The sequence below is a fragment of the Eufriesea mexicana genome, unplaced genomic scaffold (assembly GCF_001483705.2).
Source record: "Eufriesea mexicana isolate 0111107269 unplaced genomic scaffold, ASM148370v2 scaffold4126, whole genome shotgun sequence".
Lineage (NCBI taxonomy): Eukaryota > Metazoa > Arthropoda > Insecta > Hymenoptera > Apidae > Eufriesea > Eufriesea mexicana.
Window position 1 is genome coordinate 30,194 of NW_016912117.1, and position 18,304 is coordinate 48,497.

Below are 18,304 nucleotides of genomic sequence, written 5' to 3' on the forward strand. Positions count from 1 at the left end.
ACTCAGGACTCAGAATTCAGATCTCAGGATTCAGAGCTCAGAACTTAGATCCCAGAACTCAGATTTCAGGACTCAAAGCTCAGAACTTAGATCTGAAGACTCAAGACTCAGAATTCAGATCTCAGGATTCAGAACTCAGAACTTAGATTTCAGGACTCAGATCTCAGATCTCGGGACTCAGAGCTCAGAACTCAGATCTCAGGACTTAGAATTCCGAACTCAGAATTCAGAACCCAGAACTGTGATCACAGGACTCGCAGTTTAAATCTCAGATCACACAGCTCAGAACTGAGAGCTCAGAACTCAGAATTCCAAACTGTGATCACAGGACTCGGAGCTAACAACTCAGAATCGAGAGTTCAGAACTCAGAACTAAGAGCTTAGAACTGAGATCTCAGAACTACCATAATCCGTAAAACGATTCGTCGAATCTGTATATACCTCTCTGTATTGCGTTTCCGTCTCTGGCGCATAGCCAGCCGAATTAGCCTCTAGCCCGGCTTTCCAATGATAGACGTGCATTAATGAAAGCGTTTCCCGTGTTTCTTTTTTTCAGAACTCCGAGATATCCCTGTTCGAGACGAACATTCGTTTCATGGGAAGTCTGCTGGCCTGTTACGCTCTCACCGGGGACGTGATGTTCCGGGATAAGGCGGCTCAGCTCGGCGAACGGATGTTGCCTGCTTTCCAGACGGGAACCGGAATTCCTCACTCCCTCATCAATCTCCATACCGGGGTGAGTTCGGGGATTTCGCGGCTACGCGTCGACCGCCGTGCCGACGCCGGCGTCCTTTAACGTTAATTATTTCTTCCGTAACCGCGGCCGCGAAATTTCCACGGTTTAAATATTTCCGTGCTAAAGGAAGGATGAACCGCGCCGATTGCCGGATTGTTCGGCAATTTCTTGCTTCCTTTACCAGATACTCTGTCGCGCCTCTTCACAGAGCGATTCCCTTTAACTACCATGAACTTTACGCGATTAATGTTGCTGAAATGGGATTAAAAGTTAGGAATTGGGGGCCGGGGCTGTGCGAATCCGGGGGATGTTAAACCACTTGCGGGTTCGGGATTGGAATTTGGGGTTGGAAATTGGCAAGCGAAGACTGAACATCGGTAATTACCAGTCGAAAATTCGCAATTCGAAAACCGAGACAGAGCAGTTGCTTTGCACGTTCTACCTGGAAATTGAACCCTGGAATTGCGAAGACTGACAATTGACATAGCGGAGATTTAAAATTGAAAATTGAACATTCAACGATTGAAAATAAACAACGCAGGAAAGTGGAAGCTCGAAGCTGAAAATTAAAAATTAATTTTTAATCGAAAATTGGGGTAATTGAAAGAGCGGAGGCTGCTAAATCGACGGTCGGAAATTTAAAATTAATTTGACAATGGAAAATAAAAAATTAATAGCCGCAAATTAGAAGCTTGAAATTACCTATTAGTCGGTAAACAATCGCCGATGGAACGAATTTTATTTCACGTTTGGAAACAGCCCGCGAGGAAGAACGAATCGTACAGAGGTATCTGCGAAATCCGACTGTGTCCGCGAAAAAAGTGTGCCCAAAGAGAAACGCAAATCTCATGCCGGAGAATCGTATCGCAAAATGAAAACGAAAACAAGGCGCTTTTTGTATTACGCTAAATTCGTTCCTTTCTTTACCGGTAACGCGCACGTATGCCCAAGGCGTCGAGATTGAGTCTGAGAGGCTTACAGAGAAGGCAGTAATCTCGGTGGTTTTTGCACATACATTAGAAACACGGGCACGGTGCGTTCGTTGGCTTTAATTGAAACGATTCCGACAAGTCACGTTTGCTAAAGCGACGGGTCGCGATTAATATGCAAATTCTTAATTGGTCGAATAACGAGGCTACGAAAACCAGTATTTCGTCACTTTGACCACTTTATTCTTCTCCTTTCCTTCATCCCTTTCATCTATCTTCCTCCTATCCTTTTTACATGGGTGTCCGACTTTAAGCTACTAGTGGAAATTACTCGTTAACTCCTCGACAGATATTGAATAGTATTGGGATTATGGGTTTTAACCCTTTGGACTCGAAGATTTCTTGGTTATGAAGATGCAATTCGAAGCTCTTCTTAGATTTTTGTAAGCTCACTGATACTCTTTATGCTAAAATTAAAAAAAGAAAATCGTGAATTTGAGTGAGAAACGAACGGATAGAATAATTTTATTTCGATGTTCTTAATATAATTATCATCATTCATTATCTAAATTATAGAATTAAAGATATAATAATTTTATTTCGATGTTCTTAATATAATTATCATCATTCATTATCTAAATTATAGAATTAAAACAAACGGTGACTGAGAGTCACCTATCGAGTGCAAAGGGTTAATAGTAAAATAAGTACAATATACAGGGTGGGTCGTGTTGGAACCCGGATTTCAATATACAATACGGGCCCTAGCAACAGGGCTACGTTGGAAAAATACAAGTCGGCGGAGAGGAAAAAACTAAAACTGAAAACTGGAACTGGACTGAAACTGACTTTTCGCAAATTTTTTGGGTGCTTATATGTTAGTTTTTGGTGTGGTGAAGATGACCATTGGCCCTTACTGAAAGTGAGAATGAGTCAATTGTTTTTGGACTCTGAAATTGGTCTGCGTTTAGCAGCCAGGCCCTTCTAGTGACTAAGGGCCAACGAATCATTAGTCATCCAACAGTTGCCATATATTGCCATCTAGATATAGATCATTAATAATGATTATTAATACGTATTAATTAATGACGTATATCTAGATGGCAATATATGATGACCCATCCTGTATATATGAGCCGTTCACTGCCATTAACCCAATTAACTCCCCTTTTTGAAAAATCTTAAATTTAAGTGTCAAAGCACTTGGTATAGTCATAGCTTTTTATATTTCAGATTTTTCAAAAAGTAGATTTAATCGATTTGTGCAGTGAATGGTTCACGTATTCTCTGTTGAAGTCTTTATTTCTCAAGGAAGATATATGTTTCTTTGGATGCTTCTCTTGAAAGACTGACCAACTCATCTGAGACACATCTGCAGCTGTACCCGACTCCTAAGAGTGTCAAGAGGGTACTTGGCACGGTTCGCCTAAGTCCCCAATTGTTATCGAATATTTATGTAAACATTTGTTCTAGGAATTTGTATCTTATAAATTATTTGTTCATATCTTATCTCCTAGATTGATTTTTGTTCACAATTAAATTTATCTTTTTAACAAATAGCTTGGAGAATAATTTTGAGTACCTTTTTGTTAGTGGTCGCATAATTTTTGATGCACTAATCGACTCAGCTCATCGTATATAAACGGAAAAATTAGTAGACTGTGTGTGAGGAAAATTATATAAATTGCAAAGCTTATGGCAGTCCTAAGATTTAGCACAACAAGGAGTCCACGAATAATTTTTATTATTCGGTATATTAAAAACCCTGTATAATATTCCAAAATCTCGTTCATCGTTTCTCGTTTCTATGTTTTCTATTCCACATTTTTCCCTGTTTCTCTGCAAAGGTCCTTTTGTCCCATTTTCCACGCAGCATTTCGAAGTTCTAACTTTAAAAAACTATTTGTTCAGCCCTTTGCCTGTATACTCGCTCGCTCTATTTTCCGCCATTTTCTCCCCGCGATCCAATTTTTCCACGTTGAACGACACGAATACCGGGCCCGACGGCTTTTTCCATTCTCCCCATAGAGTGCCGTAACACCGTGAAAACCATGGACTGCAGATTCGACCGGGAAACTTCGTCGCCTCGAATGGAAATCCGGTTGAAACTGTGTTGTTTCACGCGACACGAAAAGTGCACTAAATAAATGCCAAAATCAAATTCGATGGCTTTCGTGTCAACCGGGACGGATGCTTCGATTATAAACGCGTTTCGGGTCGCGGTAATCGAGTATGTGTCGTCTGAATGACGTCAAATGATCGCAAACTGATTTCACGTAATTATATTATTGCGCGTATAATAATCGTATACAAATTCTGTAATCTGAAGGAAAAGTTACAAATTAAAAATCAATACGAAATAAATAAGAAAAATAATGTGAAATGAAGAGAAAAAGAACAAGAAAAAATTGTAAAATAGAAATTAGAGACTACGAAGGCAATAGCCAGTCAATTTGAAAATCAAGCTATACTAGAAAGAGAAAGAAATATACACGCGCATATGTATATATACGCACATACATATACACATACGTAAAGAAATATACATGTGCTTACCACTGACCGCAGACTACTGACTACTGACTACTGACCATTGACCACTGACCCTTGACCGTTGGCCATCCTTTGGCAGTACCAACCAGGCCCAGTAAAGAAGATGCGTCCGGTCCAAATGGGTAAAAGAGGTTTCACGTAATACTGTACCTCATTTTATCCAAAAATCGTGCATTTTTTAAGGAAAACTCACATTTTTCGGAAACTTACAATAATAGAACAATTTTGATTACGGATTCGCGTTCGGGAAACTCTACAGGAATCGCCTAATGGATATTACAGCTTAAAGGGAAAGTTAAAATTTGTTTTACAATGTTATCCTCGATTATCGCGAAATTCGATCATTTTCTTACGAAAGGGAAGCAACCTTCCCATGAATGGCTCGATAGCCTCTCGCTCTCGGATCTCCAGGAAACCCCTAGGAACCCGCGATAAAATCAGGATAATTTCAGCTCATCGAAACTCGCCGGCAGAGAAAACAGTCTGACGGCTAGATTTCCCAGTCGATTCTTCTCGGAGGCAATCAGCGATCGCTTCTTCCGATTCTCCAGTGGCCCGACGGCGAAAATTCGATTAAATTTCGCGCTGCAACCGAACGTTTTCATTATCGCGGCCACTGCCGGTAATTTCCACGGCCGGGGTTAATATTTATCTTGCCGGTGCGAAGCACGAGGCGCGTTCGTTTCGCGAAGCTTGGAAACCGTCTCTATAAACACCGGCCCAGGCCCGTCTTTGTTATTTCGTTTAATTGGATCCGTTTGATTCGATCGCCGCCGCGACTTCGCCGCTGATTCGAGCCTCCGCTTCCGTTCTGCCTCGCTTCCGCTGCTAATCGACCCGGTGTCGCGTCGGGAATCTTTCAGGCGAGCAAGAACTACGGCTGGGCGAGTGGCGGGTGCAGCATCCTATCCGAGATTGGCACGATGCACCTCGAATTCACCTACCTCAGTGACATCACCGGCAATCCGGTTTTCAAGAGCAAGGTCGAGAACGTGAGGAAAGTGTTGAAGAACCAGGAGAAACCAAAAGGACTGTACCCGAACTACATCAACCCCAAGACGGGCAACTGGGGACAGCGTGAGTCATTTATTTTTATTGTCATTATTATTATTGTTGTTGCTATTATTATCAGGTAAACCTGCGAGATTTGAAGAAATTAATGGGGAAAAATCGTGAACCCGAGATGTAAAATTCGAGGATTATTTGGGAAATTATTTGTACGAGATAACGAAGGTTTATAAAGATGGATCGAGTAGGTTAAATATGAAAATATAAAATTTAGATACTTTTCCGTGGAACATGAGTATCTAATCGACGCGAAATTCAATAATGACGATGGCGAAGAAATGATTTCACGAAAAATATCAGTAGCCAGAAAATTCAGGGGGTACAGATGCGATGTTGGATAAGTCCAAAATATAAAATATAAAATGTAGATTCTCTTCTTTATTTAGAATAGACACCAGTGGTCGATTCACGGAAAATTCAGGAAAATAGTTGCTAAAAGAAACCACCTACGGGACGTAAAATTTTCGCATGCAGTATTTATCATTTTCCAAGAACTTGATAGACCCCTTTCGATGCTATGGTCTGCTGCAATTTTTCTATCGTACTTCACTTTTGGTAACAGTTCCTCTTCGACTATGTTCTCGCTAACTAGACCGACCCGTATACCACCGATTCGCGTGACAAATAGACGGTAAGTAGTCGAAATGGAATTTCCATGTGGTTCGGCAGGGACGCGCGTACGTGTATCTGTTTGCACGCTCTATCGAGCAACCCGCAGGAGATACCGAGGCACTTAATAACAACGATAAATCTTGCAAGGCGTTATACGGTATCCAGCAACCCCGGGTAATCCCATTCCCGGCTTACTTAAATCATTGTCCGCATCAATTCCGGCGGCAACGATCGGTTTGCTGGCAAAAACACGGGGCTAATTATTCCTCTCATGCTACGTCGCAGCTTCATAAATTTCACACGTACCTAATAAGAGAACTGTCTTTCAAAGGACCACCGGTAATTCTCACGCATCGCAGCGAAAGCAACGGGGCCACGTGAGCACGGTTTCGCGATAAAATCATTCATCCCGCGAGCGACCATGAAAATGAATCCCCCGGTCGAGTATCGAACTCTGAAAAAGGACAACGGCGACCAACGCAGCATCATCCAGTCAAAAACCGACGTATATACACCACTCGTGACAAATGAGGAACATCGGCTTGTCGGCTGCGAGAATAAAAATTCCCTTCCCAAATTCTACCTTCCCGTATCCGATCAACTCGGATTTAATTAATGATTTATTACACTCGCTCGCGTCTTACGCATTATGCGTTATTCTTTGTTACTTTTTTTCTTCGTGTTACGTATTTTATCACGTCATTGCTGTTCTCTATTCCGTTTGCGTAACCTGTCCCCCCTTCTGCGTTAACCCTCGACGCTGCATCGGCGCCATTACGGAGACACTGGTATCCTACAATTTATTTTCACGGGTAAAAATTGGAAGGTATAGGATGACCGTGTTTATAAATCTCTGGAACGTGTTTGGTTTCAAATCGGAACCTCTAACCACTCCTCGAGTACCTTTACTACAGAATCTGCATAATAAAATCGAAGAGTCTCCAGTGTGCAAGGGATCAATCGTACGTAGAAGCATTTGCCCAATTACGAAATATATAAATAAAAATGAAAGACGAGGGGGAAACAAAAGCAGAGAAGCAGTTGGAAAGAAGAAGAAAGACTGACAGAGAAAACGCAAAGCATGGGATGAAACTTGAAAAGGAGAAAAACGGGGGAGCCATGGAGCAACGATCGATGTCGGATGTAAATATGGCCGATGCTTTATTACTGTAATTTCATTTAATAAATCTTCCCGCGCCCGGAGAATTTTCGGCAAAATAGATTTTTAATCTGACGGCTATCAATTATATCGGTGGAATAGTTTCGACGCGATGGTGTTGCTGCCGTTCCACGGGTGCCCCGTCCTCGGCTTCCTTTTGTGCCTCGCGTCGCCTTCCGAGGAGACTAGCTGTTCCCGTGGCCGGCACTCTTTGCACCGTCTCCCCGAATATCGCATTTATCATGCCGCGCATCCCCTCGGGTGCTAAATCCTCTTCTTCTCCCGTTGTTCCGCCGACTTCGTCCTCCTCCCGCATTTTCCCGTTGCGCGTATGACGATCCCCGACGAATATTTATCATCGTCCTGGAACCGACCTCTCCTCGTCCTCGGCCTCCCCCTGTCCCTCGCCCTTTTCTTCTCCTTTCATCCTTTTTCCCCCCTTTCCGTGCTTAGCCCCGCTCCCCCTTTTTCTCTCTCGCCCTGCCCGCGTTCATCCTGGGCAACCGTCAACCTTCGAGTCGCCTTAAATTTATGGTTCTATTGAATCTGCAGCGTCGCGAGGCCACTTCCAGAGGAAGCTTCGGCCGGGTAATTAGCTGGCCGCTCGTATTCACCGGCGGCTGAATGGTCGACGAGCAGCAGCTGCGAAGTCGGATCAACGGGCTTCCTTCCAGTAGTACCCTTTCCGTTCCTTCCAGGGAACCCTGCGACAGTCCCGATAAGCGTGTGACGAGAACGGGAGAAGCATCCGAGGAGTATGAAGTTCAAGAACAGTGGAGGTGGATAGTGGCAGATGGGACGTTGGTTGTGATGGAACAATCGCGTGGTTGGATTTGCTTTGTTTTGTGCTGAAAAATAGCGAGTAGCGTGGTTTGCTTGGACACTCTGATGGTCTTCATTGTCGCCCACCTCTTTACGATGGTACCTGTGCTAACTCCTATCTTGTTCGTTACGTTTACGTGAAATCGCGCGGATTTCGAAAACATCGACTTCCTTGTAAGTTCGATCACGATACGGGAAATAGTCGTTCCGATCTTTTCCCAACTTCAGAATGTCCGTAATTAAGTTCCTCGCAGTACCTAGACTACTCGCGAAGACTCTAGTGCAAGTTGAAAAGAATAATTCCGATGTTTCTACGGTTCTATCGTGAGGAGCGTGTAAAGTAACGAGAAGGGGCAAACAAAGAAAAAGAATAACGCGTTTCATCCAGGGTCTGTTAGTGGACTGGGTAAAGCTATTTATTTAGTAGGTTCGTGCTTCAAACGCAGGAACAATGGAGCCCCGGCTGAAGGATGTATTTGCAGGAATTGGATGATTAGAGAACCTGTATTGGCGAGAGTACCGACCAGCCTGATGTTTCTCTGTTTACCACGAGTAAACTCTGCAGAATACACGATTTTTACTAAATTCCATTTAAAAACGAACAAGTAAAAATAAATAGAATTCATAAACAAAAGATGGGAAGATACAAGAACAATTTATGCGAAAGAAATCCATGTCGATCTACGAATACTTTCGCTGAAATTTCATATTTTTGAAAGCTCCAGGAACATAATTAAGACACGCTATCAACCCGAAATCGGTTCGAAACCGTTCCCACGAGAGCCAGAGAACGTGACTTATCGCGCAGCTCCACGGATTCATCTCCAAGCGCAATTACCCGGGGAGCGAAATGCTCGAAAGAATAGGAAAATCAATCGAGAGTACTCGTTGAGAAATCTCGACCGACATCAATTTACTTACCCTCTATATCGATCTCGATCGCGTCCCTGCGCGCACGTTTCCAGTAGATCGCGAAGTGCGGCAGGAGTCTGCGGGAAACGGAAGCGCCCGACGCCCTCTGCAGCTGAAGAAGAGTCGCGAGAGTGAAACCGCTCGAGCTCTCATTGTCTCTCAGACGAGTTGTCGGAGTAGCCCTCTTCTTCGTGCAAAAACCTCGCTGATATCCGCGTCTGCAGCCTCCGCTATCTTCCGTGCCTGCGAGAACCTGTGGAGCCTAAGTGCCCGACCATTTCGCTGTTCGTTTTCATAATAAAGCGTTCCTCGGATCACCGATTTCCACGTAGACCGACCATTTCCATTCCGTGCTCGCTTCGCGTCGTTATTTATCGCGATCCAACTTGGAAAGCGCGAACTCGATCGTTTCGATGGATTCGCGTTTCAACTGGAAGATCGAGGGGACGTAACGCAACTTCCTGGGCTCGTTCCAGAACCGTTTCGAAATTTATACGGACCCTAAAAAATTACGATTATAGAATCCATATGGGAATTAATAGAGGAGACTTAACCTGAACAGATTTAGTAAGAAATTTAGGTCCTTTATGGCGTAATTATTCGGAATGGAAGTTGTTCGTAACTATTCCAGAAATCTGAAGCTATTTTATGACAGTTTTCAAGCTCTGCATGTGACCACCGAGTATCCAGATAGGATGAAAAAGCTGTTTCAAAGTAATTGTCTCGTCGGCTGGAAGTGGCTCGTACGTTTCTCCAGTCAGTTTGTCCTCGTGCTTTGTTTCCAGTTCAATGGGAAATTCTCGTTGGAGAGTGGAGAATTATGAGACCCGTAGACCTGGCGCGAGGATCGCGTGTTATTAAGATAGAGCCAGGCCGACAGGAATTCCGCGGATTTTCGAAGTAGCTTCTTTATCTCGCAGCTTTTGAAACGTGTAACGAGCTTAAGAGCAGTCGCGTGATGGATTTGCCAGTTGTCCCGGCGAACTTGCTCCACGAACTGGTTCTCGTGAATTTATCTGATCGGCCAGCACACGACGGGTTAAATCGAATCTGTTGAAATTAAACTATCCGCCTTATCTTCCGAGATTTGTCTGGGTCGCCTTTTAACACTGCGAGAGCTGACTTGTCACTTGGATTTAATTTTAACCCTTTGCACTGGACGATTTTGTGGCTAAAGAAGGGCACAGGTTGACAAATTTTCTGCCATAAGGCTGATGATATTTTTTGAGCAGTAAATAATAAATCGTATAATAATTAACACGCAGAATTATTTGACTTCGATACCTTGCACGCTGTTACATTGTTTTAAATTTGATATATTAATTAATATCGAGCTTCGAAATTTTATCAAATGGTGACTGAAGGGCGCCTCTCGAGTGCAAAGGGTTAATATACGTAGATATCATATTATATTAACAATTGAAATAGGATGACAAAAATGAAATGGTAAACGAGTTTGCTTACCTAATGGTGTTCCTATCTTGATAAGAATCAACATTAATTTTAACCAAAACCAAGACTTTTCGATTTGCTAGATAATTCTAATTCGGGGTTCTCAACGAAGATCATAAGGTCCTGCCAAATCGAATTAAATATTTTATTTCTAATTGCAACGTAGAAAAATGGCAAAATTGAAGGGCTACAGACGTAAAGAAATATGGGATACGTGTATTTGTTATAAATTTATACCTTTGGGGTTATGTAGAAAATAGAGAAGAAAGGGACTATAGAGAATGTCGAAAAAGGAATCACGAGCCAAAATAGGTTGAGAAAACCTGTTCTAATGTTAGTGGAAAGACTATATATATTTTTTAACGAAAAGACGAGAGATATTTGAAATACGACGACAACGACGTAGCATAAGAAAATGGCGAATGTATGGCGGTTTATCGATGAACTTTTTCTCATCCCCAACACAGATCACATGTCGCTGGGAGGTCTTGGCGACAGTTTCTACGAGTATCTGTTGAAAGCATGGATCCAGTCCGGGAAGGAGGACGTCGAAGCCAGACAAATGTACGACGAAGCGATCGCGGCCATAGATCAACACATGATCAAGACGTCGCCAGGCAAGCTGCTCTACGTGTCGGACCTGAAATACGACAGGCTGGAACACAAAATGGGTCATCTGGCGTGCTTCGCTGGTAAGTTGTAAAAGTAACCTTCTCTCATCCATCAATTTATACCTCCTCTTACTTTTCCTCCCTTTCCAAAGTATTCAAACTTTTACCCTATTTCTACTCGTGCGAAATTTTTCCAATTTTATCGAATCGATTTAACGCATTTCCGCGAATTATTTGAGATAAATTTTTAAGATTCGCTCATTTCTATGAGGCGAATTTTTATCATAAATATTCGACGATGGGATTATCGTAAATTAGAAACCGTATCTTGTCCGTGTCGAACGGGGAAAAATTGCTGTGCTTGTTTCCAGGCGGTATGTTCGCATTGGGCGCTAAAACCCTGGAAAACGAATTATCTGAAAGCTACATGAGGATAGCCGCTGGTCTCACCCACACGTGCCACGAATCCTACGATCGAAGTTACACGAAACTCGGACCGGAAGCCTTCCACTTCATCGAGGGCAACGAAGCGAAAAGTTTAAAGAACGGCGAAAAGTACTACATTCTTCGACCGGAGGTAAATTTTGTTTTCGAAAACTGGAAACAGTGTATTCGCTGATGAAAATGGGCAGAAAATAATTTGGGTGAAATGAAACTTAGGAAACGTTAAAACACGCGCGAATAAATGGGGTAAGAGAAATATCGAGTCTTTTAAGTTGACGTTGATCTTCGTGTGTACTATTAAAAATACTAAATATATTAGACGACGATAAATTAAGAATCGTTGGTAAAATTTGGGATCCAGTAAGAACCGACTTCAAACGAGCTTCAGTCAATGGATTGAAGCAAAAATCGGTCATCTTTTCACTAAAAACAGTACTCCAAATGGCTAACTTAGAATAAGGCGAATTTTTAATTTCGTTAATAATAAATTATTAATTTTATAAATAAAATAACATACCAATAATTTTATAAATTATTAATTTCGTTAGTGATAAATTACTCGATTTTAATGATTCGTGTATTAGAGAGAGCGACCTCTATCAATTTTTGTCAAAAATCGATTCTCTCCGCGAGTGTATCAAATGGATAAGATCAAAATGGACGAATTATTAGCATGCGCGAGTCGTTTCAAGACAGGGATTTTCGCGCCTGGTCTAACCAAAGGAGACCAGGAAGAAACGAAACGATGAAACGAAGCGTAGAGAAACGTTTCGAGCATTTATTCCCGGCTGCTTTCACGACCGGTAATGAAAGCTGAAATATTCAATCCGTTCTTTCCCGCGTCACCCGCCGAGGCAAACACAGGCCGCTGGCCAAATTCCGAGGTAAAATATTTTTCTTTCAGACCTTCGAATCGTACTTCGTGATGTGGCGGCTGACAAAGGACCCGAAGTACCGTGAGTGGGGCTGGGAGGCTGTTCAGGCGCTCGAGAAATACTGTCGTGTTCCAGGAGGCTTCACCGGGCTCCACAATGTTTACCTGGTCGAACCGCCACAGGACGACGTCCAACAGAGCTACTTCTTCGCCGAGACGCTCAAGGTACCAACACTTCTGTCCTGATTCCCTTCATTTCTTCCATTCATTTCGAATTCCTTATGCACGCTTCGTGGAATTTTTCTCGTACAGCAAATCTTCCTCCGATAGGGGGATAGAGTCCGATCTTCCATCGGTTGTTGCAGTATTTGTAAAATAGCCAAAATTAGGGAACCTGAAACAACGATCGATGTCGGATGTACAATAAATTCAGACGATGCTTTATTACCATAATTTTTTAATTCCCTTCATTTCGAATTCCTAATGCTCGCTTGGTGGAATTTTTCTCGTACAGCAAATCTTCCTCCGATAGGGGGATAGAGTCCGATCTTCCATCGATGGTTGTGGTATTTGTAAAATAGCGAAAAGTAGGGAACCTGAAACAACGATCGATGTCGGATGTACAATAAATCCAGACGATGCTTTATTACCGTAATTTTTTAATTCCCTTCATTTCGAATTCTTTATGCACGGTTCATGGAATTTTTCTCGTAGAGCAAATCTCTTCCTCCGATAGGGGGATAGAGTCCAATCTTCCATCGATAGTTGCAGTATTTGTAAAATAGCGAAAAGTAGGGAACCTGAAACAACGATCGGTGTCGGATGTACAATAAATTCAGACGATGCTTTATTACCATAATTTTTTAATTCCCTTCATTTCGAATTCCTAATGCTAGCTTCGTGGAATTTTTCTCGTACAGCAAATCTATTCCTCCGATAGGGGGATAGAGTCCGATCTTCCATCGATGGTTGTGGTATTAGTAAAATGGCGAAAAGTAGGGAACCTGAAATAACAATAAATGTCGGATGTACAATAAATTCAGATGATGCTTTATTACCGTAATTTTTGCATGTAATGTTTGCAGAGCTATGTCTTCGATTAAACACGTGGAAAGGGATTAGATCGTTTCGTTGATGTATATATTCATAGCCATAATAAAAATTCGAATTCTGTGTGATACATATGAAAGAATATTCCGAGATTCCACTAAAAGAGAGAGTCGTGTTATAAAAATGAGTATAAATTAATACAGTCCGGTTTATATTTTTATTTTATAATTATCCACCCGTTCCTCGTCACACAAGTATTTTTCTTTTCCCTTTTACTCAAGCTGTGCTACTACTATGATAATTTCTGGAAACGAGAATTTTGCTTTCTTCTCGCAGCGTATCTATTACAGATTTTTATTAGCAACAGCGATAATAATTAATGGTAATGAATCTCGTAGTTTTACGAACGTTACAAGTCACGTGTGATAAGGAAAATTATTACTCTTAATAACACGATGCTCGCACGATTTACGTAGCGTGAGCAGAAGCCGAGCAAAAACCAGTCTGGCGGGGAACTTGGTATATTAAATAATATACCAATATCCGTTTAATTTTCCTTGAACCCCGCAACCGTGTCAGAGTTCAGCCACATAAAAGCAGCCCGATAAACCGGAATATCTTGGACATGCTCTCTCGCTGCACGTGCAATCGTCTCGCCGACGAATTACGATCTTCGATAATGGCAGGAATCGTCAAACACGTAACAAAATCAGAAATACTTGCCGATAATCGCTTCGATGTTTAAATTTTTCCCGCGTAAAACGAATCGATCGCGGATCTAAATCATGGTTGTCCAACTCGGGCTCTCAAAATGTTAGTAGCGAATGAAATTTAATAACAATAAAAAGAATCGTATATTTAATTACAAAGATTATTAAACACAAATGTTAGGTTGAAATATAATTAATATATCATAATCACATGTTCACACGTCTTCTCACTATTAACCCTTTGCACCTGACGACTTTTTCGTTACAGAAAAATAGTAATTCCCAGACTTTCTGTCATAGAGTCGACGAAATTTTTAAAATGGTAAATGAGAAATCATATGCAAACTAAGACGTAGAATTATTTTTCTTCGACATTCCACACATCGTTAGGTAATTTTATATTTGATACATTAATTAACGTCGATCTTTAGAATTTGATTAAATGGTGACTGAGTGTCACTTCTCGAGTGCAAAGGGTTAAAACTCAATTGCAACTGACGTATGCCAAATCACTCTCCTTTTTTTCTTTCTTCTTTCGTACGTTACATGAACCTAAACAATTCACACAACACCTCAATCATTACACGCATACTCATTTATCATAATAATATTTCCATCCCATGCATACTTCTTCCACTCATTCCAATACCTATATATTTAAAAATCTATGTAACCATTACCACGCAAAATGTGGCCCAATTTTATATATATATAAAATATATAAAACAATGTCAAAGTAAGGAATATTCCGTGTTGCTGTCTTATAATAGAAAGACTCATAAATTAACCCTTTCGGTAAGAAAGCGTCGGCTATATCCGGCATCCATCTGTGTAGAATTTTATATAAATATGTTTTAATATTAAAGCTACAAACAATACTTGTTGAACAAAGCATTATGTTATTAAGCTTCTTATTTAACGCTTAAGAAAATCTTCGTACAAAAGAGGACTGACCATGTAAGCGGACAATGCACTCGTACCGAAAGGGTTAATTACTCAAATAAAGTTTAGATTACTTAAAATTTAGTTTTTCGCGTTTAAATTACTCAAATATACTAACTACATATTTCACATCTTTTCTTTTTTCATTTTTATTGTTAGGTATATATTATCGTTAGTATCAGGTATATTTTATGCGACCCAAAATAACTCGTTTTCCTGCAACAAGGCCCAGGGAAGTTAACCCTATGCACTCAACGATTTTTTGGCTAGAGGAGAGTAGAAATTCAAAGATTCTCTGCTAAAAAACTGACGATACTTTTCTGAGGAGTAAATAAAGAATTGTATAATAATAGAATTGTAGAATTATTTGATTTTGATACCGCGCACACTGTTACATTACATTACATTACATTAAATTTGATATATTAATTAATATCTGTTAAAGGGATTATTACGCAAGGAATAGTATTCAGTGAAGAAACTGTGGAAAAACTGTGTAGATCTTTATTCAACTGGCGAATGATTAGAACTGACCTGTTGAGGGCCTCGCAGGTCAAAAGTCGTCTTCAGAAGACTGATAACAAAAGACAGAACATTGAAATCGCCCCCACACCGCTGGAATGTAGAGTTTGCTTCGTTATTGAATTTAACCATAATATCGATCTTCCAAATTTTATGAAATGGTGACTGAAGCTCACTTCTCGAGTGCAAAGAGTTAATTACTCGAATAAAGTTTAGATTACTTAAAATTTAGTTTTTCGCGTTTAAATTAATTAATATGCTAACTATATATTTCACATCTTTTCTATTGTTAGGTATATATTATCGTTAGCGTCAGGTATATTTTATGCGACCCAAAATAACTCGTCTTCCTGCAATACGACCCAGGAAAGTTAAAAGTTGGACAGCCCTGATCTAAACGATAAAAGAACGCGTTTACCATCGACATTTCCCTTTGCGATCTCGCGTGATCGATATATCTTTCCTCTTCTCTCTCCAGTTAAAAGGACAAGGAAAAATGTACCGATCGCAGGGAATCGGAACGGTAGAAATCGCACGACCGCATCGGGACTTAAAGTGGCGAGATCGTGCGAGCGCCGCCATTAACGCGGCGCGCAGTGCCGTATCCCGCGATCTATTTCCATTCTGCTAAACGTTAACGAACATTTTCCCGGTCGTTACACCGCTTACACCGCGTCCACAAATTTTCATTTAACCTTTCGCCGGTAGTCGCTGGCCCGATGAAACATTTTCCCGGCGTTCGCAACGCGTTTAAACTTGCATTATCCCGAACGCGTAGCCGCGTCGTTAACTTCCGGTTAAAGGGGTTGCCTTGCGTTCCTCCGCCAACCCCGGGGCAAAAGAAAAGAATCCCGACGATCGTTATCGGTATTAAAGTCGACTGTTCGTAACTGTTAATAAAATCGAAGTTAATGAATTTATTAATAGCGCGGTTGATTGCCACTCGAGACCCTTGGGCGCTCGCGAGAAGTCTCGTTAAGTTATTTCGAATACTTCTGCTGTAAAATTACCGCAGTTGGAATACAGACGAACGAAAGGCTGAAAAGGCGGTCATTAAGAATGTTTACACGGAAGGGATGAAAATTAATGGCGGCTGGTATATCGGTTTGCGTTTCCTGCGCGGAATCGCTGGCTAAGGGAATGAACGCTGGAAATGAGATTAATATTTGCGGTAAACGATGTATATTGATTTGCATTTCGAGCAGATGCTATTAAAGACCCCGTGCTTCTAATTTTAGCTTAATTGTACAATTTGCTTGATCGAAATGTACACGATGTGTTATAAAATGCGCTCCGATGTTATTGAACTTTGATAGGTAACTGGCTAATGGAATTAGCAGAGGAAATTGCAGGAAATATGTTACAAAATGTAACGATACACTTGTAAATGTGGAATTCTTTATTACACTCGCGATAGTAAATATTTACTAGCCTCGAATCGCGTTTATCTTGTTTTCATACGTATCTCTATGATAGCTCGATTATTATAATATTTAAAGTCGAACCTCGTAATTTAAAGCTCGTGGGATAAGCGAGAACCTCTGAAAAGTAAACGGATGAAACGAAGTATCGCGATTAAAAGGAAAATTGGCTTCTGAAATCTTATGACGAACTTGGAAACTTCGAATCATTGGGGGCAGCGACGAAATTCGACTATTTTGCATTCGAGTTTCGAGTTAACACGTTAACCACTTGCCCTGGAAGGACGTGCCACGCACGTCGTAATGCTTTTGTCGCAGAATCGCCAACAACGTGGTATACACGTTGTCAGGCAATTGTCACAAAAACACTGGACCGTTATGGCACTCGCGTCTATGAATTGCCACGCCAGTTTTACGAACCCTCATGTGGGCCCTTCCAGGCCGTAGGGATCGGCGAGGTGTGAACGGAAAGTCTAGTGCCGTTCCCTAGGGACCTACGTGGCGTTTAACGCGTTAAACAGAAAATCGATTAAACAGAAATCGAAAATACGACTGTAATTAAAATCCAGATATTTCACCCTTTGCTCTTACAGCTTCCTTCCTTGCAAAGAAACCATCAAACTCGCATCGAATCGAAATTCTCCTGGTAACAAACTCGATGACGTTTCTCGCGACGGCATAAAAAGGAATTACGTATGAATTATACATACAGTATACCGTCCCAATATCTCACGTACTGTCGCATCGTAACAATAATACATCGTTGCATTATTCCAAATAATAATACAGTTATTGTCGTCTCTCGTTCCCCCGGTTGCCCAATTGCGGTATGAAAACAAATGGCGACTGACAGCGAGGCTCGCTTTTCAAGTGCAAAGGATTAAATTAATAATTCACTGCCTTTGTCATCGAATAGAATAACCCGCGAATGAACTCGAATGCAACCGCCGAAGCGTCGAGACGCGATTTAAATATATAGAAACGAATAAATCATCGAGCGATCGAGATATAATCGTTAAATCTGTGTTCTTATCTCTTTCAGTACCTCTACCTGCTGTTCAGCGACGACGATCTCATAAATCTAGACGAATGGGTGTTCAACTCCGAGGCGCACGTGCTTCCCATCCGGGGTAACCCCCTGTACCGGCCGGCTCCCTCTTTATAATTCAAAGGAACCCTCACACCTCGAGGAAACGACGCACCTACGAGGCAGCAGCACCGTTCTAACAGCTCGAAACACCGGAAGTTCTCCGCATCTTACAAAGGAGCGAGAGCAACGCGGGATAGAACCACGGGAAAAGGAAGAAGAATCGTCATCGACTCGTCCACGTGGAACGAGAGCAATGTCAACGGGAAAATTCGACGGTGAACTCGAGGAACGGGAAGAACGGTGAACGTTTCTGGATTAGGGAATAGGGAAAAATGAGAAAAGGGAGAGATGGGAAATGTAACGGGGGAAAGAGGAGAAAGAAGCAAAGGAGAAAGAA

The 18,304-nt window shown here is 41.5% G+C and overlaps 1 protein-coding gene across 1 annotated transcript; it reads left to right on the forward strand.

Annotated features, from left to right (window-relative positions):
* The first annotated feature begins 562 nt into the window (after nt 1-562).
* Nucleotides 563-18,298, forward strand: LOC108551443 (alpha-Mannosidase class I a). Its single transcript, XM_017905615.1, has 6 exons — nt 563-736; nt 5,082-5,295; nt 10,711-10,935; nt 11,226-11,431; nt 12,203-12,397; nt 17,860-18,298. The coding sequence occupies exons 1-6, from the start codon at nt 596-598 to the stop codon at nt 17,980-17,982; spliced, it is 1,104 nt and encodes a 367-aa protein (XP_017761104.1). The 5' UTR covers nt 563-595; the 3' UTR covers nt 17,983-18,298.
* The last annotated feature ends 6 nt before the right edge of the window (nt 18,299-18,304 follow it).